This window comes from Phocoena phocoena, chromosome 19 (genome assembly GCF_963924675.1).
Source record: "Phocoena phocoena chromosome 19, mPhoPho1.1, whole genome shotgun sequence".
Classification (NCBI taxonomy): Eukaryota; Metazoa; Chordata; class Mammalia; order Artiodactyla; family Phocoenidae; genus Phocoena; species Phocoena phocoena.
In genome coordinates, this window is record NC_089237.1 from 52,738,581 (window position 1) to 52,759,411 (window position 20,831).

A 20,831-nucleotide genomic window follows, 5' to 3' on the forward strand; every position below is an offset into this window, starting at 1 on the left:
AAGAAAACCTGGTACCCGTGAAGCCGTCACTCCCCAGGCCTCCCTCTTCTCAGCACCTGGCAACCGCCAATCTGCTTTCCGTCCCTATGGCTTTACCCACTCTGGATTTTTCACATAATTGGAATCATAAATGTGTGGGCTTTGGTGCCTGGCTTCTTCTACTCACATGACGTTTTCGAGGTTCATTCACGTAACAAGTGTCAGGACCTCGTGGCTGAATAATAATCATTACGTGTCTGTAACACATTTTGTTTACCCGTTTACCCATTGACGGACACTTGAGTTGTACCCACCCTTTGACTATTGTGCATAATGCCGCCGTGAACCTCTGTGTACAAGGGTTTGAATACCTGTTTTCAGTTCTTTGTGGTACAGATCTCGGAGTGGAATTGCAGTGGTGGCTCTCTAATTAACTTTTTGAGGAACCGCCAAACCGTTCAGTGTGATTAAACTTTCATGTGTATCCTCTACCCTCACAGATCTTCCTTGACCTGTCCCCACTGCCTGAAACAGAGCAACACCTTCGATCCTTTCCTGTGTGTGTCGCTGCCTATCCCCTTGCGACAGACGAGGTACGTGAGCATCGTGCCCGTGAACTTGACTTCCATCCTTGGGAATCTTTTGGGCTTGCAGCTGCATTTTCTCCTTTGCTTCTCAGCCAAGCTTTGCAGCTTGGGGACATTCAAGGATTGAATGGGACAATTAACGTGAAAGGTTACAGAGTCCCTTCTTTAGCCGAAGAAGGAATTATAAACATGCTTTTGTTTATCAGCCCTGTTGCCAGGCTTACGTCTTTAGCCCATTCAGAAGCCGGCACCAGCCAGTTGGTACTACTCAATCAGACAGGGGCGAACTGGAGAAAATCTGTCACCCTCTGCTTTCCCCTGCTTTATTTCCAAATCCTTTTTCCTCTTAGTGAAGGTGTAGGAAAAGGTTTATTTAAGGAGCAAGGAAAAAGGAAAAGGGTTGTTGGGAGATATGAGGAAAAAAAAGAAAAGACGAGGCAGGGTTAGGTAGGAGGTGTGGTCACTGCAAAAGTAAGAAGCACATAGTGCAAGCATCCCAGAAGTCCAGGGCTTGGCAGTGACTGTTAAGGCGATGGCCCGTGTCAGTCTCATGGAATTTTCGCGAACTATATGGGGCGCCTTCACTGTCGTGGAAGCTGGCATTTCTTCCCTGGGTTCCTCACCTTCGTAAAAACCATTTTTCTTGCCCTCTGTCTGTTGGCATCCTCCATCTTTAGGATGCAGTGAAGACATGATGGCTTTGTAAAGCCTTTCCTGGCAACTTAATCCCCCTTTCTGCTCTGAATTCCTGTGCTGCTGACTGTCTATGCCACAAATGTAACACTGGCTTATCCTATCATCAGATGATGGCTACTGACAGATACGAGCTGTGACACCTGGCCTGATGCAGCATCGCACAGTGGTTAGGACCACTGACTGGGGCCAGACTGCCTGGGTTCGAGTCCCAGTTCGGCTAACTAGTTGTATGAATTAGATAATTACTGCAGTATAGAGCAGGGGAAACAGGAGCTGGAGGGGTGAGCCCTGGTGTGCTGCTGGGGGTAGTAGGAAGTAGAACCAGAGAGAGTCCAGAGAGGTTGGGGGGCAGAAGGGCTGTATCCAATCACCGAGGGAGAACTTCAGGAGGAAAGGAGAGCCTCATCAACAGTGTTGAGTTGTCCTGGAAGAAGCTTGACTGCTCTACTTCTCAGACTTTGAAGTTTCTTTTTGCTTAAGATTATCTGTTTAACGAGCAGAACCTGGAGACTATATAGATCGGTACAGATGGTCCCTGACTTACGATGGTTTGGTATACAATATTTTGACTTTACAATGGTACGAAAGTGATGTGCATTCAGTAGAGACGGTGCTTCACATTTTGAATTTTGATCTTTTCCCAGATGAGCGGTATGAGGTGTGGTCCTCTCTTGTGAGGCTGGGCAGGGAAGCACCACAGCTCCCAGTCCAGCCTGGTGATCACGAGGGTAAACAGCCGATACACTTAAAATCACTGTTTTTCACTTTCCATATAGTATTCAATAAATTACATGAGCGATTCAACGCCCTATTAGCACGGAAGCTTTGTGTTAGATGACTTGGCCCAACTGTAGGCTAATGTAAGCGTTCTGAGCACGTTCAAGGTAGGCGGGGCTAAGCTGTGCTGTCGGGTAGTTTAGTTTTATTAAATGTATTTTCGATTTAAGATGTTTTCAATTTACAATGAATGGGTTTGTCGGGATGTAATCCCATCATAAGTTGAGGAAGGTCTGTATTGTGATTCCTAATCAAATATCTTTTATTTTTAACTTGCTGGAAAAGTACACTCAGCTAGGACCCTTGGAGATTTGGCTCTCCACTGCCACCTGGTGGCAGCATACTTAAAGGGCAATGACCCGACCAGGAAGCAGAGATTTTGCCTAAGTGCTGAACTTGATCCATTATCAGTGATGGCGGCAACAATCCATGTCAGTCCTTTAAGGATGTGGCCTCCTTCCTATTTTCCAGATTCTTGAGCGTCACCTTGGTCTTCCCCTCTAAGAGCCAGCGGTCCCTGCGGGTTGGCCTGGCCGTGCCAATCCTCAGCACGGTGGCAGCCCTGAGGAAGATGGTTGCAGAGGAAGGTGGCATCCCTGTGGATGAGGTGTGATGGGGCCTGGTGATGGGATTGATGGATGCTAACTGGGCCGGCTGTCTAGGGTGTTTAGGTTAATTTCTGGCTCGCGGTGATTCCTGAGTGACTCCTGAGTTTCTGTTTGATTAATAGTCCCTGGTGTCTGTGCTGACGGGGCCTTGACCTCTTCCTGCATTTTCACAAAATAACCAGAAAAGGATACCACCTTTGTCTTCCAAGAAGGTGATGATGATTACAGTCAATCATCATCATTTCAACAATAGCTGACTCTCAGTAGGGCTTACTAAGTGCCGAGTACCATTCTATGAACTTTATAGCTAATTTACTCCTCACCACCATCCTGTGAGGTAGATATTACAATTATCCTCATTTGAGCAGCAAGCACCGAGAAGTTGAGTGACTTACCCAAGGTCACACAGCTGGTAAGTGGCTGGGCCAGGATTTGAAATCAAACGCAGATGGTTTGATTTCACAACCACTATTCTATACTTTCACTCCCGAGAATATAAGCCAGGAGACTGAAGGGACAATAAATGAAATATAAGGAACTACTGAAGGAACTTGTGGTGTATATATGAGAGAGGCAATTTGGAAGAGAGTGGGATGGACGTGCTCCAATTTTTTTTTTTTTTTTTTTTTAGCATCTTGGTAAAGAGTTTGGATTCACTTGACTTTGGAGGGCAGACTCCTAACAGGGACCCCCATGAAAGGACAGGGTAGAAGTGATGGTGGTGAAAAGCAATGCAGTATGATGAGAAGGGCTCGCAGTGGGGTTCTAGTTGTGATTCAGTCCCTTCTAGTTTTCTGACCTTGGACAAAGTAATTGGTCATCTGTTTCTTTAACTGTAAAATGGAAATTTTACACTTCCCTGGTGACCTCGTGGGATTGTTTTCTAATTAAAGGTATTGTTAACCTTTTTGTTAAGGAATAACATAGGTACAAGAAAGTGTCCATGTCTTAGGGTTATAACTTGAATTTTTGCATGCGTGTACATACGTGTAACCACCATGATTATTGAGGCTTTCCATCACCCCAGTGGACTCCTTCCTGCCCCCACCCAGTCAATACCTCTGACCTCTCTCACCATTTTAATGAGGATCTCAACTGGGGGAAAAAAATGTGTGTATCTTGCTTTGTAAACCCAAAGTGCTATATGGGAATCTATAGTGAGGGAGAGAGTAGGACAGTGGGTGAGAGAGTCTTGGGGGAAAAAATAGCAGTAATAAAAGATCAAAAGGGGAGAAGTCTAAGAGAGGTAGAGTTTGATACTTTAAGAGAGTAAAAGGACTGTCAGGAATTTAAAAGGCATGATGGGGACTTCCCTGGTGGTGCAGTGGTTAAGAATCCGCCTGCCAATGCAGGGGACATGGGTTTGAGCCCTGGTCCAGGAAGATCCCACATGCCATGGAGCAGCTAAGCCCGGGTGCCACAACTACTGAGCCTGTGCTTCAAAACCCCCGAGCCACAACTGCTGAGCCTGCGTGCCACAACTACTGAAGCCCGTGTGCCTAGAGCCCATGCTCTGCAATAAGAGAATCCACCACAATGAGAAGCCCGCGCATCACAACAAAGAGTAGCCCCCGCTCGCCGCAACTAGAGAAAGCCCACGCACAGCAACGAAGACCCAACACAGCCAAAAATAACTTAAAAAAAAAAAAAAAAAAAAAGACTTACAGGGGACTTCCCTGGTGGCACAGTGGTTAAGAATCCGCCTGCCAGTGCAGGGGACACGGGTTCGAGCCCTGGTCCGGGAAGATCCCACATGCCGCGGAGCAATTAAGCCCCTGCGCCACAACTACTGAGCATGCGCTCTAGAGCCTGTGAGCCACACCTACTGAAGCCCGCGTGCCTAGAGCCTGTGCTCCACGACAAGAGAAGCCACCGCCACGAGAAGCCCGCGCACCGCAACGAAGAGTAGCCCCCGCTTGCCACAACTAGAGAAAGCCTGCGCGCAGCAACGAAGACCCAGTGTAGCCAAAAATAAATAAATAAATATTTAGAAAAAAAAGACTTATAAATAAATAAATAAAGGCATGATGTGTTTGTTAAGTTCCCTTTGAGAAACTAGAGGGAAAGTGATCCTCCTCATTCCAGGTGATCTTGGTTGAACTTCATCCCAGTGGACTCCAGCGGTCTTTCTTTGATGAAGAGGACTTGAATACTATTGCAGAGGGAGATAATGTGTATGCCTTCCAAGCCCCTCCGTCACCTGGCCAGGAGATGCTCTCAGGTACAAGAGTGCTTTGCGTAATGTTATTTGGATGTTATGAGTTACAGGTTTGAGAGGATACTCATTGGGTGCTAAGGCAAAAGACACTTAATTTTAGTGCTTGGAAATATCAGGCTTACCTTCTCCGATATTTGTTGTACAGATGGTTGATTTAAAAAGTTAATCAACTAAGACAGGGGTTCTTGAAACCTTAGTATCAGAGTCACCTGGAGGTCTTGTTTAAACAGATTTCTGAGCCCTGCCCACAGTGTTTTTGACTCCGTAGGCCAGGGGTGGGGCCTGAGAAATTACATGTCTGGCAAGTTCCCAGGTGATGCTGACGCTGCTGGTCCTGGGACCACATTCTGAGAACCACTGTTCAGAATAGGTGCTGGGGTAATCTTTGTCTTCAGGACTCTTATGGTTCAAGGTCAGTGCTTGAAGTAAAACTGTTACAAACTGGAGCATAGATGGCCAAAGAGATTATTAAATGACTTTTTGTTAACAGTCCCGCTTCCCTCTGTTAACTTTTCCTACACTTTGGATAGGCAAAGATGGTCAGTTTCTGACAGCCTTTCGTTGTAGGTCAGTATCCATTTTGGTCCAATTAGCCAGTCAGTAAGGCTCATATTTAGAGGACCTTGTGCCACTGTTACACACATACCCCAGATGAATCCTGTGTCCTGGACCATATCCTCGGCCAGCCTAGGTGGCAGGCAGGCTGTGGGAACCGAGTGTCTGCAGTTGCTCTGAGTCAACAGAGAGACTCTGGGCCTGGAACAGGACATTGACAGGCCCTGATTATGTGATAACTCAGTGAAATAGCCCTCATTTCAGATTCAATCACAGGACACATCTGTGCCTTAAAAGTAAAATTTCAGAGCTGATTGGAAATTGAGGATGGTTCAGTTCCTCTACTTCCTCAACAATAAAGATTCTTACCTTCTCTCTGTACCCCTTACGTTGGCGTTCTAAGAGAGCGGATACTCTACAGCTCTCTGATCAAAGCATACAAGCAACCAAAATCATTTTGGTGTCTTTTTCAGATTGGCTTTGAAAAGTATTAATTAAAATCCCCGCCTATACTTTAAAATTGGCTGACAGCAAATTCACTACCACATATGTCATCTTATGCCCGGTGCCCGATGGAGCAAGTGCCATGAACCTTAATATCACTTCCCCTGAAGCCCTCCAGCGTCTCCCAAGGGCGGTTAATGGATGATCAAAGAGAAGAGGGGCTAGAAGCCAGGGTTCTGACGCAGCGCAGCAGCTCCTTTAAGAACACAAATGTAATTCTCGCCCTTCAGCTCGTCCATCTGGTCTACCCATCTCCCCACGCTTGGCAGTCTGCGAGGGTCAGCGATTATCCCTGCCCGTCCACAGCGAGACCACGGTGCTAATCCTCTTCTGTAATTTGGTGGGCTCAGGCCAGCAGGCCAGCAGGTATGTTTAACTTCATCCTTCTTTTACATGATGTCTGGGTTGTGTCAACGTGTACTTGGAATTTGCGCTAGAATAATTCTAATTTGAAAAAAAATAAATATCCATTCTCAAAGTTGATCAACAAGGAGTAGGGAGTAAGGTACTTCCTGATCAAGAGGATCAGAAATGACTGCCTTCAGCAGATGGCTAACACTGTCCTTAACAACTGAGCGTCGGAGGTTTCCCTGTTGGTTTTAGGAACAATGATTTTTGCTCTCACCGTTATTTTATACTGTGCTGTAAGGCCTAGGCAGTGCAGTAAGACAAGGGAAAAAGAAACTGGCTATTGGAAAGAGGAGGTGAAATGACCACTATTTGCAAATTATATTATTTTCTATCCAGAAAACCAAGAACTTGAAAGTAATTAGAACTAATGAAAGAGTTCAGGAAAGTGACTGGTTGCATAGCAAATGTACAAAACCAGATAGCTTTCTTACAGAATGCAAATAAAATGTTTAAAAGATATTACTCCAATGAAAAAACTTTAGATGGATAAAATGTTTGTAAAATTTATCTGGAAGAACAAACTCGTAAGAGTAGCCAGAAAATATTGGGGGCAGGAGAAAGAAGGAAGAGGGATTTTTCTAGTGAAACAGAATAAAGTTTTAATTATTAAAATATTGTGATACAGGCGGAAGTGTATACACTTAAATCAATGACACAGGTCATTGAGAACAGGTCAAGTGTACTTCAGTATCTGTTAGATGATAAAAATGGTGTATTTCATATTAGTAAGGAGTGAATGAATTACTTAATACTAAGCCTGGGCTAACTGATACTTGGCTTTCTTTTTATTTTAAATAATCATTTTTTTTACTCCCGCCATAAATTCTCATGTATGTATTGATTGGAGAGGTAATTACAGAAAAGGAAACCATAAAATAACTTGAAGGTAATATAGGGGAATATTTATATCTTGGAGTTGGGGGCTGTTTTAACACTTAAGGCAGGAGGCTATCAAGGAAAAGTCTAATGTTTTCAATACATTTAAAATGCTAAGCTAAGAGCACATTTGAAAGGCAAAGCACAAACGAAGAAAAGTATTTACATCATGTGACAGCTGAAGGATGCATATCCGTCATATAAAACCTAGCTCTCAGATTAGGGACAGAAGTAGTATTCTTTTAGTAAAATGAGCCACAGAGATGAACATTAATTCACAGAAGAAATGCAGGCATAGGTTAAAATATTCAGCTTCGTTAGTAGTAGAAGAAATTCTGATGGCAATAGCAAGATGCCATACTTAACCTTTCAGACTATTAAAAAACGTGAAAAACTTGATAATACTCATTCTGGGCAAGTGTCAAGAGAAAGGGGCTTTCACATGCTTCACGGGTAAATTGGTGTGGCTTTTCTGGAGGGCAGGTTGGAAATAAATAGCTTTGGTCTTATTTCCACTTCTGGAACTTTATCCCAAAGAAACAATTAGTCATGTGCACCCAAAGGCGTAGGCAAAAGAACGTGTATAGTTCCTGCCACGAGCAAGCATTGCTTAAATAAAAAGTTGGAAACGACCCAAATGCCTAGTAATAGAGGATAAGGTAAATAAACCCATCTGTCTATTCAACAACTGACGCCCGGTGCCCTTGCCCATCCAGTGCACCAGCTCGTACTGAACTTTCGCAAAGTTAATTCGACAGTAGCACATTCTTACCCCATTGGATCTTCACGCAGCCTTGTGGGTGGGGCCAGAGAGCAGTCAAAGGTCGGTGATTTGTCCAGAGGTACCCAGGGCAGAGCTGGAATTGACAGCAGGCAGTCTGGGCACCACAGCTCACTGCTGCGTGCTCATCGGATCGGGATACGGAAAACATTCCCAGTTGCGAGAATATTCCTGATACACAAAGCCATCGATGTGTCCACTGGGCTTATCTCTGCCTGGCTTTCCTCTGGGTCCTGTGCTCTTTCTCTGGGGAAGAGGGTTTCCCAGCTACCTCTTTACACTGCCATGTCTCCATTCATAACGAGGGTCTCAGATGGGCAATTTTGTATTGTGTTTTGTGCTCAACTCTTATCCAGTTGCGAGAAGCCAGTGAGTAGAGCCAATGCTCTTGACTGTTGGGTACTGTTGGTTTTTCTTTTGCCGAAATAACCTCATTTCCTTGGATTTCCAGGTTTGGGCCACCTTTCCTGATTAGGGAAGACAGAGCCATCTCATGGGTCCAGCTCCATCAGTGCATTCTCAGCAAGGTCCGCTATCTCATGAAGAGCGAGGCTTCCGTACAGGTCAGTGTGTGTGTGTGTGTGTGTGTGTGTTGTCAGGGGGTGGGGGGTGGGGAGTGGAGAGAGGGATGTAGGAATCTAGTGGTAGCTCAGGAGAGACAAGCATTTGCTGTCAGTGACAGTGTTCACACTGTCGTATCCAACAACTTTGATTTATATGCGAGAAAATAACCGTTTTATGGTCCGTGCTGTTTCTCTTTCTGTGGCATTACAAAATACCTTTCATGGACGGAGCTTTTGCTCGCTAAATCTTTCAAAACATCATTGGAAGAAAGAGTGGGATTTACATCATTCATCTCAGTTTTGTATATTTATGGCTTCCCATAGTTCTTCTTGGAGGGGAGCTTATTGTAATAAACTGCAACTTATACATTTGGATCAAAAATTTCAAGGGACTTGAGGTATAACTTCTGTGGAAAATTAAAACCGATGTTTATGTCCAAATATGAAAACCTAGGTATTAAAACAGTTTTGTCCAGTTTTCGAAAAACAGGTTAAAAACTCAAGGGGAAACACTTTTTTTTTTTTTTTTTTTTTCGGTATGCGGGCCTCTCACTGTTGTGGCCTCTCCCGTTGCGGAGCACGGGCTCCGGACGCACAGGCTCAGCGGCCATGGCTCATGGGCCCAGCCGCTCCGCGGCATGTGGGATCTTCTCAGACCAGGGCATGAACCCGTGTCCCCTGCATCAGCAGGCGGACTCTTAACCACTGCACCACCAGGGAAGCCTGGGAAACACCTTTTTGCCTTGCTCATTTATTTATTCTCAGACTGGTAGTTTCCAAATAAAAACAACAAATTCTAAAACCATTCCTTTCAGCCCCGATAGTATCAGAACCTGTTCTGAGGGCTGCTTGGCATAGAAGACATTAACATGTTTAGGGACATGTCAGTAGCCTCAGAATTTTTGTTTTCCCCCAACTACTCTCTAAGTAAGAACTTTTCATTTGGGGGATGTACCAAACATTTCAGAGGGATTTCTGCATAGTTCTTCATAATTCATGTTCCTTCTTGCTTAGGGAAAACCGTACATCTGATTCGGGATTTACACGAAATACCAGTTTGTTTAAGACCTTTTCTACATTTGCACCAAATCTTTATCTCCAAAGGATTTTTGCTTCGTGAACTGCCCAGCAGTTCTGCCATGGTGCCCAAATTAGAAACTCGAACTTCTCCCTAAGTAGGTCAGAATATCTAGTAATAGCTTTAGCTTTCCCCAAACCCTGTGCTCCTGGCTGTCGAGAGTGGATGAAACGGCTTTCATGCAAACGTTGAACTCAGCTGTTCTTATTCTCCCCCTGGTCTCCCATGTGCTCTTGCCTCTGCATCTCTCCGGTCATTTCAATTTTAGAGACCGATGAAGCAGTCAGTGGGACCTGCAAAATTCGAATACAGGCAACCTCCAACTCAGCTACGGACGCTTGTCCATAGATACATTGACAAATGTGTGGATGCCCATGGCTTTATGTAAGAATAATGTGTTCTAAGTGGTTGTGAGGCTCCCAGGCTAGCTCACCCATCTAACCCACAGGCTTTTATATTTTGGGTTTTGTTGCTGTTGTTTTGGCCGCTCTGCGTGGCTTACGGCATCTTAGTTCCCCGACCAGGGATCGAACCCTGGCCCCAGCAGTGAAAGCGCCGAGGCCTAACCACCTGACCACCAGGGAATTCCCAAGGCTTTTCTATTTTGAAGAGTTTGAAAAGAATTTGAAAAGAATTGGTAATAATTTGGAAAGAATCCTGTCAGCCTTCTCAACATTGAACCAAAGAGATTAAAAGCAGTGAACATACACTGAAGGTTCCAAAGTGAATTTCCCTAGCCAAGAATGAAGGACAGGAAAATGTCTCTTACAAAAATGACCCATTTGCTGGATGGGATTAATTTATATGAATTATGAAGAAAAGATTGATCATTGCCTAGGAATTTTTCTGGTTCCTTTGTGAATTTTCTTCGTGGGCAGGCAGGGCGAGCTGTTTCTCTGCAGTATAGGTGCCTTATTATGTTGCCATGCAAACAGCAAGGCTCCATTAGGGGTGCCAGGAAAAAGAGCTTTCCCCCCCAGGTTTAACTAACTTCTCCTTGGGAAGTACACCCTCGCATGGCCAGCCCTGAATCCAAGCCCCTGAAGTCAGCTTGCTTCCAGCCATCAGTTTTGTGTTTGTTGAAACGGCAGGTCAGCTAGAGTGTAGGTATAGTCCGGTGAGGCATCCACACTCCCCAAATGTCACACTTATTGCCCCTCCCCCCATCAGCTGCCACAGCCCAGGAGTCGGCTCACAGCTCCCTGACTATGTTTTGGGTCACACGGTCTTTGCCCTGTTCCTGTTTCTCTGAATTATAATGTTTTCCTTCTCTTCTCCTGCCTGAATTCAACCTACATTTCATTAGTGTTTTTTTTTGTTTGTTTGTTTGTTTTTTGCGGTACGCGGGCCTCTCACTGTTGTGGCCTCTCCCATTGCAGAGCACAGGCTCCGGACGCGCAGGCTCAGCGGCCATGGCTCACGGGCCCAGCCGCTCCGCGGCATGTGGGATCTTCCCGGACCGGGGCACGAACCCGCGTCCCCTGCATCGGCAGGCGGACTCTCAACCACTGCGCCATCAGGGAAGCCCTCATCAGTGTTTTTGAAGTAGAGATTTCTGCCACTTATCTTTGCCAGACTTTGTAAGAACATTTCATTTTTTTTCTAGTCGTGGCCAAGGTCATCAGTGACAATTTTAAGAACTGTATTTCCATTGCTTGAAGAGACCACTGATTTTTTTTTTTTAGACATTGTGGTAAAATGTATGTAATGTGTATTGTAACCGTTCACAAATGTACAGTAATTACATTCACCATGCTGCATAACCATCACCACTATGCTCCCCAGATTTTTCACCGTACCCACAAAAATTATCCCCATTAAATAACAACTCCCTGTTGCCCCAACCCCTAGCCTGTGAGAACCTCCATTCTACTTTCTGTCTCTATGAATTTGGCTACTCTAGGGACCTCATATAAACAGAATCATAGGGCTTCCCTGGTGGCGCAGTGGTTGAGAGTCCGCCTGCCGATGCAGGGGACGCGGGTTCGTGCCCTGGTCTGGGAAGATCCCAACATGCCGCGGAGCGGCTGGGCCCGTGAGCCATGGCCGCTGAGCCTGCGCGTCCGGAGCCTGTGCTCCGCCACGGGAGAGGCCGCAACAGTGAGAGGCCCGCGTACCGCAAAAAAAGTAAAATAAAATAAAATTAAAAAAAACAGAATCATATGATATTTGCCCTCCTGTGTCTGGCTTATTTCACTAAGCAAAATATTTTCAAGGTCCATCCATGTTGTATCATGCATCTGAATTTTCTTCCTTTTGAAGGTTGAGTAATATTCCATTGTGCCTATATACCACATTTTGTTTATCCATCCATCTGTTGACGGATACTTGGGTTGCTTCTACCTGTTGACTATTGTGAATAAGGCTGTTTAAGGCTCACTTCAATTTCAGAGAAGTTAAAATATGAAAAAAATGTCCATCTTAGAATAACAACATAGGTGGTATTTCTTTTATGCAGCTTATTTCGACATGTATAAATACTTATTTAGCATTTGAGACGTAAAATGTACACTAACTTGCTTTTAGATAATTGCCTTATTTTGGTAATCTGGTGACAATAATAATCATCTTAATAAAGTAAATTAGCTGTTAATAATTAATGAACGGAATTGGTTTAATTCCCCATTAACTGCCAACATTTGCTCCAATTAAACCTGTGTTATCTTAAATCACTGTGTTCGTTGTTTTGGAGAATTTAATGTGTTACACGGTATTAGATCACTATGTTAAAAGGTATAGGGTGTATCTTCTAAAAAAACTGCAGCCTTTATATCTCTGGATTTGGAATAATTATTAAGGGCATATTCAAAATACGCTATAAGCAAAAGGTTACATTTTTTGAGTAACTTCTTTGCACTTAACCGTCTGATTCACACCAACATGTGGGATGACCTGCTTCCTGTTCTTGGCCTGGCAGAACCTGGGGTCACTTTTCTCCATCCGGGTTGTGGGGCTGTCCCTGGCCTGCAGTTACTTGTCCCCAAAGGACAGCCAGCCCCTCTATCACTGGACAGTTGACAGGTAAGGGGATGTTCCAGACGTGGTAAGAGAATGCATACGTTCCTACCTGACTAGACTCCTTCAAGGCTGTGTATCAATAAGACTGATGACAATCTTAGCTGCCTTTGGTCTTCAGCACCAGCGCCTGGGTTAGGTCCTTATACACATTCTGTGCTTTCAACCCTAATGTCTAGAGCGGGACTGACGGCCACTTCAGAGATGGGGAGACACTGAGGTTCCCAATGATTAGTGAATTTATGTACATTCACGTGGCTGGTTAAGGACTGTGTACTTCCGTGAGCTCAAAACCTGTTTTTGAATCATCTTGGTGACAGTTAGGGATGCATGTGACATCTCCACTTTTTTTCTTGCAGTACATTCAAAACCTTCTTTTAGGTGCAGACCCTCCTGTCTGTCACTCGTATATATGCGTCTTGGTTTTTTTTTTTTTTTTTTGGCCACGCCGTGTGGCTTGCAGGATCTTAGTTCCCTGACCAGGGATCGAACCCATGCCCCATGCAGTGGAAGCATGGAGCCCTAACCACTGGACCGCCAGGGAAGTCCCCATATGTGTCTTGTTGATTTCACATCTTCCACTATCTCCTTGTCCTGTCTCTTCCCCATTAAGGCCAGACAACCTCTTCTGAAATGGGCTGAGCCCAAGCAGCTGGAAAGAGTGATGGGTTGATTCACACTGAGATTTTCTGGGTATGGGAGGGTCTGGGAGGGGAAGACCTTTTAGGTCATGGAGGTGGACTGGAAGGTACTCCTTTCACTGTGCAGTGGAGGAAAACCTAGCAGCTCATTTGAGGCATCATCAGAACTGGGTATTTGCTGAGGACGTTCAAGCAGAACGGCCTCCTCGACACTGAGAAGATGGCTGGGGCTGCAGTGGGAGGGCTGAGTCGTGGCCTTGCAGCCACCAAATCCTCAGAGCTCACCAGCTCCCAGGGGAGCTGGGACAGAGCCTTCAGGGGTGGATTGAGGACCAAGTCTTCTGCAGACAGCACCTCCCCAGACCCCCGACCTCAGTTTCCATGCAGCTTTGGACATTTCTGTTGGGAACATCAGTCCTGGGGGCGGAGGAGAGAGTGGGAAGCAGGCTCCACGCCTTTGATGGGCTCCCTGTTCTCTCATCAGGGCTCTGCACCTCAGGAGGCCGGGAGGCCCCCCGCACATCAAACTGGCCGTGGAGTGGGACAGTGGCACCAAGGAGCAGTGAGTCCAGCAGAGCCCAGCTCCAGCAGAGGAGACAGGGCCTGTCCGTGCAAACGGACCTTCCTTCGCCAGTTCCCCTGATGCGACAGTGGGGTGTATGATGCCCCCCGGATGCCGTGTGGCCCATTCCTCAGAGAAGCCCCAATGGCAATTGTCTGTATATAAACAACAGCGACAGGAGTAATAATAACGATGGCTGTGGGTGGTGTGAGTGGTGGTAACAGTCACAGTTGGAAATGGTGAGGTGACACTTACCCACTCACCCCGTGCCAGCCACTGCTCCGAGCCCTTTACATCCATGCAGTTTATTTCATGCATCAGTTCCTGTGCGGTAGGTCCGACCCGAATCCACATCATCAGATGTGGAAACTGAGGCACAGAGAGGTTAAACGGTTGCTCAGTGTCACACAGCCCGTGCCTGGCAGAGCCGGGCTTTGAACCCAGGCTGTCGCCTCAAGTCCATGCTCTTAATCACTCAGCGTGGCTGCTTCTCTAACACCGAGTGCATCTGCCCGACTTCGGGAAAGGACACTGTTCAGTCCGGCGAGTGTTTATTAATCTCCTACCAGGTGCCAGGCCTTGCACCACGACATGAAACAAAAATGAGTAAGCCAAGGGCTCGGTCCCTCTCTGGGTCCGTGGGGGCACTGAGAAGTCCAGTAAAAGCGAGTGGGTGCCCTGGGAAGGGGGCCTTTGCCTCCCGGGCAGATGCTCTGCACCCCGTTAGCTGGGAGTAGGGCCCCCTCAGGGGTGAGACCCCGCGTGGCCTCTGTCTGCTCCTGCAGCCTGTTCGGGAGCATCCAGGAGGAGCGAGTCCAGGACGCGGACAGCGTGTGGCGGCAGCAGCAAGCCCACCAGCAGCAGAGCTGCACCCTGGACGAGTGTTTCCAGTTCTACACCAAGGAGGAGCAGGTCCCGCCCTGGGAGTCCACGCCCCTTCCGGCCCGGGGCCTGTCAGTGGGTGGGTCACGACCCCGGGGGGGAGTGGCTTACGGTCTCGGTGGCTTCCCTTCCAGCTGGCCCAGGACGATGCGTGGCGGTGTCCCCACTGCCAGGCCCTGCAGCAGGGCGTGGTGAAGCTGAGCCTGTGGACCCTGCCCGACATCCTCATCATCCACCTCAAACGGTTCTGCCAAGTGGGCGAGAGGAGAAACAAGCTCTCCACGCTGGTGAAGTTCCCGCTCGCCGGCCTCGACATGGCTCCCCATGTGGCCCAGAGAAGCACGGGCCCCAAGGCCTCCCCGGGCCCCTGGCCTCCTTCCTGGAAGCAGCCGGCCTGCCTGCCCACCAGCTACCCACCAGACTTCCTGTATGACCTGTACGCGGTCTGCAACCACCACGGCAGTTTGCAAGGTGGGCATTACACAGGTGAGCCTGCCTCACGGCCCGTGGCTGCGGCCCGGGCCTCCAGGTGCCCGGGGAAGGGGCACCCCTGGGATGCCGAGCTCGCTCGGGCACTCGGCACCAGCTGACCCCTGACCCGGCGCACACCGGGCACCTGCCGGGGGTGGGGTGGTGGCGTCTGGTCCAAGCGTCCAGCGGAGTTCCGTGGGGGGTTGGAATAGAAAGTTACAGCCCGAGTTTTTGACCGTGTCGGATACCAGAGGGTAGCTGTTGGAACCCAGAGAGTGCCATTTATCCTCGTCTATGATTCAACACAGGGACTCCTACTTATCAGATTTGGTATCTTTTATTTCTGTGGGGTACCTTTAATTGTTAATCCCTCGGAGGAACTTGGAGAGAATGAAGGCTGGAAGGACAGAAACAGACAGCTTGGCAGCTCGTTCAGTTGTTCACAATCGTGTACCTTGGTCTCTTCTAGAATAATATAAAGTATTTCATTTTTGAAAAAATGCTTGAGAATATTTCATTTTTTGGAAAAATGCTCTATTCCTAGTGTACTGATGAACCTGCAATTTGGAAAGCACCAGACTGTATAAAAATCCAGGATCATCACTCATTCATTCATTGAACAAATGTTTATGAAGTCCCATTCTATGCCAAACCCTGGGCTAGGTGCTGGAGTCTCAGTGATGAACAAGACAGATAGGAGTCCTGCCCTCATGGGGCTAATTTCAGACACAGACAATAAAAAGGTGCTTGTCCCTTTAGTACTTTCCCTACTTGGTATCATGAAAAGGTGATTGGTTGATGTGTCTGAGATACAGATAAGGCCTCCCTGAGGGTGTTACCTTTTTAGGTCAAGAGCTGAAGGATGAGGTGGAACTAGCTGTATGAATAATGGGAGGAAAACATGGGCAGAGCTACCAGCCTGCGTGAAGGCCCTGAGGCGGAGTTTGCGTGTTTAAGAATTGATGAAAGCCTGTTATGGCTGAAGGGGAAAGTGACCTAAGATGGAGCTGGGTCCGGAGGCCCTGTGGGCCACGGACAAGAGTTTGCACTTTTTTCAGAGGGTGATGGGAAGCCATTCAAATGTTTTAGGCAGAGGAATAAAGACATAATCTAGTTCCCAAACTGAGGTCTTAGCTCGAGCAGAGAATTGGGTAGCGCAAGAGTGGAAGTAGGAATTCCAGTTAGGAGGAAGTTTCTGGGGCTCAAGTGAGAGATGGTGTTGGCTGGGACTTGGGTGATGACAGGGTATTCAAGACATATTTTGGAAAGAGGATCAGTGAGACTGGCTTTTGGACTCAGCGTGGGGTGGAAGAGAAAAGGAGGAGCAGAGACGACCTTCTCCGTGCCACCTTGGGCTGGTGCAGGAGCCGGGAAAGTGTGGCTTGTGGGCCACATCCGGTCTGGCACCCGTATTTGTACAGCCCATGACTTAAAAATGGTTTTTACATTCTAAAAAGTGGTTCAAAAATAACCCCAACCAAAACAACAAGAGTACATGGCAGAGACCGTATGTGGCCATCGGGGACCTGCAAAGCCTAAAACGTTGTCTGTTTGGCCCATTACAGAAAAGATGTTGGCTGACTTGCGAATTATGGTTATGGAATGGTTGTGGAATAGTTATGGAGCCATTTACTGAGGTGTGGAGGGAAAGGAGAGGACTATTTCTCGTACTTGTTTAGAAGGTGGTGAGAATCTTATTTATGAACATTTTCTTAAATGTTTGACTGCAGTTCTTAGGTAGGAAAGAAGTGTACCATAATCCCAACTGCATATTTTCCTTGCGTATTGAATCAGAGACATGCATTTTGAAGGTCCTCAAAAGAACGGGGGTGGACATTGGCCTTATTGCCTGGGACTCCCATAAATGTTATAAATCGGGACTCCCTCTTATTGGAGATTTTGCCTGAACAGGCTCTACGACGTAAGGATTCAGCTTGTGTGGTAACAGCTCACTGGATCAGTGAGCATCTGGGTGTGTAACTGGTTATCCTTGCTGATTCTGCCACATTCACTTCTGGCTAAAAATGGTCCAGGCTTTCTATTACAAACGTCCGTTTTTCAGCCATGCCCGTGGGAAATGTCTTCCTGCTTTGGGGGGCTCCAATAATGGGGACTTGGGGTTTGGACCTTCGCAGCCTACTGCCGGAACTCTCTGGATGGCCAGTGGTACAGTTATGACGACAGCACGGTGGAACCGCTTCTAGAAGATGAGGTCAATACGCGAGGGGCTTACATCCTGTTTTATCAGAAGAGAGACAGCATCCCTCCCTGGTCAGCCAGCAGCTCCATGAGAGGTAGGTTTTGCTGGTCCTTACAGGAGAGGGGAGGATTGGGAGCGGGGAGGATGCTCTATCAGACATCGAGGCCCGGGAAAGGTCGGCAAGGATCTGAAAGAGGAAGCTTTGCTGCTACAGAGCGTGTAGAGCCCTACAGACTAGTGTCCCATTTGCAAGGACGTGGGAGGGACATACTGGGAAAGAACGGGAAAAGGAATAAGATTCTGTATCTGTGGCAGGTGGTTCTTGGGAGCATGGGATTCCATATTTCCGCTCCCACCCATGCTGAGCCAGATCTTAATTAAAGTGCAGTAGAACCCTGCATTAGTCCTGGTAGAAAGGGAAGGGCAGTTATAAGGGATGAGGGGCCTTAACAGGAAATAGCTACTTAACCACACCCCAGGGACACGTTTATTAGACAACCTCAAACTTGCTTGGCTCCAGAAAAGTCTGGAGATGGAAAAGAAGGGTCAAAACGCACCTTTTTGTGTGCCAGATTTCACTCTGCGAACTAGCCATCCTTACTTTGGAGCGAAAGAACATTTTTAAAAAAATGACTCAGATCTTCTGCGCCCAGATGGTTGGAAAATGGCCAAGTAAAACCAGATGCCTCAGCAGGTCTAAACCCACCGTAATGCAAAGTCTGCCTTCTTTTCACAGAAGGTAGACGTGGCGAGAGTGAAAAACATGCCATATTTAGAAAACTGGACTTGGCGACCAGTAATTTCACGAAAAGCCTTTCAGTTCTCATCAACATTCTGTCCTTTCTGTGCCCGAGTGCCTTTCCCTAAGTGTGTAGGCTTGGTCTCATTGTCCGTCAGTTATAGGTTCTCCTCCAGAGATTCAGGCTCGTTTCTGTAATTCTACTCTGGTTCTGTAGCTCCGGGCTCGGGGATGGGAATCTGGCCGTGAGAGGTGCCCGGGGGGCCCCGAAGGACGGAGTCGGGTCCAGCCTGCCCTCTCTGTGCTCCTACAGGTTCCACCAGTTCCTCCTTGTCCGATCACTGGCTCCTCCGGCTTGGGAGCAGTGATGGTAGCATGAGGGGCAGCCTGTTGTCCTGGAGCCCCACCCCCGGCCCTGTCCGGCCCCAGCTGCCTGGGCCTGCCTCCTGCACCAAGAGCCTCCCCAGCCAAGAAAAGGGTACGTTCGATCACATTGGTTAAACTCGCTGAGCATACTTTCATTCTCTGTAACGACCGTCACTCCTCAACTTTATGAAGGTGCTGGTACTTCATGGCTCGGAGTGTACAGAGTCCCTCGGTACGAGAGGTTTATTGATTTCCCCAATCGGGGCTCTCAAGACCTGGCCCGCCCCCTGCCCACTACCCTGTGGCTGCAGGTGCCTTCTTTCTGTGCTCCCTGGAACTGACCATCTAAAGGGGGCCGACAGCGCATCAGCGAGTGAATGAATTTCATGACGGGGTGTAAAGCAGGGATAAGGGCGAGGAGGTAAACCATCAAGGGAAGAAGGTATCTAGGCCAGGGGTGGGGGAGAAGGGATGCAGAGGGCCCGTTAGGTAGGGCGGGTGGGGAAGGCCTTTCTGAGGAGGTGAGTTTGGAGCAGAGGCCTGAGTGCGAGTGAGTCCTGTAAAGTCTGGGCGTGTGCTCCGCACTGTCAGGGTGAGGGCTGTGAGGCGGGAGTGAGCGTGGGACGGGGGGGAGGGGGGTGTAGGAGAGACCAGAGCTGCGGCCAGAGTGACAGGAGGTAGTTGGGAGCGTGCCTTTGGCACATGGTACCAAGTTTGCGGGGGTGGGTGGGAGCTACTGGGAGATTTGAGCAGCAGGTCATCAATCTGATACTTTCACAAAGCCTACTTTAGCTGCTGTGTGAATGCATCACAGGAGGGGTACGAAGCCAGAAGGCCAGCTGAGAGGTCTGGCTGTGGTTTTCCAGGCGAGAGCGGGTGGTGGCTTGGATTAGTGGGTGGGGTACGAGGTGGTCCGATCCGGCGTATATTTGAAGACAGAGCTAACAGGATTTGCTGGTTTGGGGTGTGAGGGAGAGAGGAACCAAGGAGGACTCTTTGCTTGGTGTCTACATAACTAGGTGACCAGTAGTAGTACAGGTGGGAAGGGCTTGGTTGGCTAGCAATTTTAGAGGGAAGTCAAATGTTTGACATGGTCATTTTGAGACTCCGGTAAGACATCCAAATCGATAACTAAGGAGTGGAGAAAAATATTTGAGGGTCATCACCACACGGATGGACTTTAAAACCATGGGGCTGGCTGAGCTCTCGTAGGGAAATTATACAGACAGAAACAAGTAAAGACCTAAGACCAGCCCTGGAGCTCTCCTACATCTAGAGGTTGAGCAAAGGCAGAGAGGACAGCACAGAACACAGAGGAGTGGCCTGTGAAATAGGAAGAAAACTGGGCAAACATGGGTCACAGATGCAAAAAAGGGGAATCTTTCAAGGAGGAAATGCCAACTGTGTCACATACTGTTGAGAGGCTGAGTAGCATGAAGATGGGTAAGTGACCACCGGGCTGGAAGGTCACCAGTGACTTGCCAAGAGCATCTCTCACGGTTTGGAAAGAATGGAAGCTGTCAGTAGCAGGTGGTAAAGAGACTGGGTTAAAGAATTGACTGTGGATATGGGTTCCATCAAAGACTGTGATTAAAGAGGCAGTAGCTGCAGAGGAATGTGGGCTGACGGCACTTTGGGGTTTTCTTTGCCAAATAAGAACTAACGGAGCATGTTAGCATTCAGATGATCCCGGCTAGAGGGGAAATGTGATGATCATGCAGGAGGTAGAGGCAATAACTACAGAAACAAACGTTTTCAGAAAAACACGTGTGTGTGTGTCCGTCCGCCTGTGCATCTTTAGCCTCCGTGTTCCTTCCATCAGAAGGTGGTAGCACATTCTAATTACGTTTAGTTTCCATGTTTCCTCTTAGCTCCTGATTTGGCTTTTTAAATAAAAAAATTTTAATTGAAGTACCACGTATATAAAGTGTACTGCTCACAAGTGTACATCTGATGAATTATCGTACAACGTACCCATGTAACTATCACTGAGATTAAGCGATAGAAAGTTCTAGGTCATCTCTACCTCCCCGCACCCCGACCCCGTATCCTTCTCAACCTTTACTGTTTCCCTCCCTTCCAGCAGGAAGTACTGTTCTGACTTCTAACACATTGATTAGTTTTGCCTCGTTGGAAACGTTATATAAATGGAGTCACACGTTCTTTTTTTTTTTTTTTTTTGGCACTCGGGCCTCTTACCACCGTGGCCCCTCCCGCCGCGGAGCACAGGCCCCGGACGCGTAGGCTCAGCGGCCGTGGCTCACGGGCCCAGCCGCTCCGCGGCATGTGGAATCTTCCCGGACCGGGGCACCAGGGAAGCCC

General features: G+C 47.6%; 1 protein-coding gene across 2 annotated transcripts in view; it reads left to right on the forward strand.

Annotated features, from left to right (window-relative positions):
* The window catches only part of USP43 (ubiquitin specific peptidase 43), a 61,456-nt gene that overhangs the window by 27,195 nt on the left and 13,430 nt on the right, over nt 1-20,831 (forward strand). Inside the window, exons 4-14 of one of the 2 annotated variants that reach the window (XM_065897338.1) lie at nt 480-572; nt 2,511-2,646; nt 4,733-4,868; nt 6,155-6,290; nt 8,444-8,555; nt 12,551-12,654; nt 13,774-13,851; nt 14,637-14,763; nt 14,868-15,219; nt 17,340-17,498; nt 18,457-18,621. In XM_065897338.1, coding sequence (XP_065753410.1) covers nt 480-572; nt 2,511-2,646; nt 4,733-4,868; nt 6,155-6,290; nt 8,444-8,555; nt 12,551-12,654; nt 13,774-13,851; nt 14,637-14,763; nt 14,868-15,219; nt 17,340-17,498; nt 18,457-18,621 — 1,598 coding nt within the window. The remainder of the gene's footprint in view (nt 1-479; nt 573-2,510; nt 2,647-4,732; nt 4,869-6,154; nt 6,291-8,443; nt 8,556-12,550; nt 12,655-13,773; nt 13,852-14,636; nt 14,764-14,867; nt 15,220-17,339; nt 17,499-18,456; nt 18,622-20,831) is intronic. The other variant, XM_065897339.1, reaches the window with a different exon arrangement.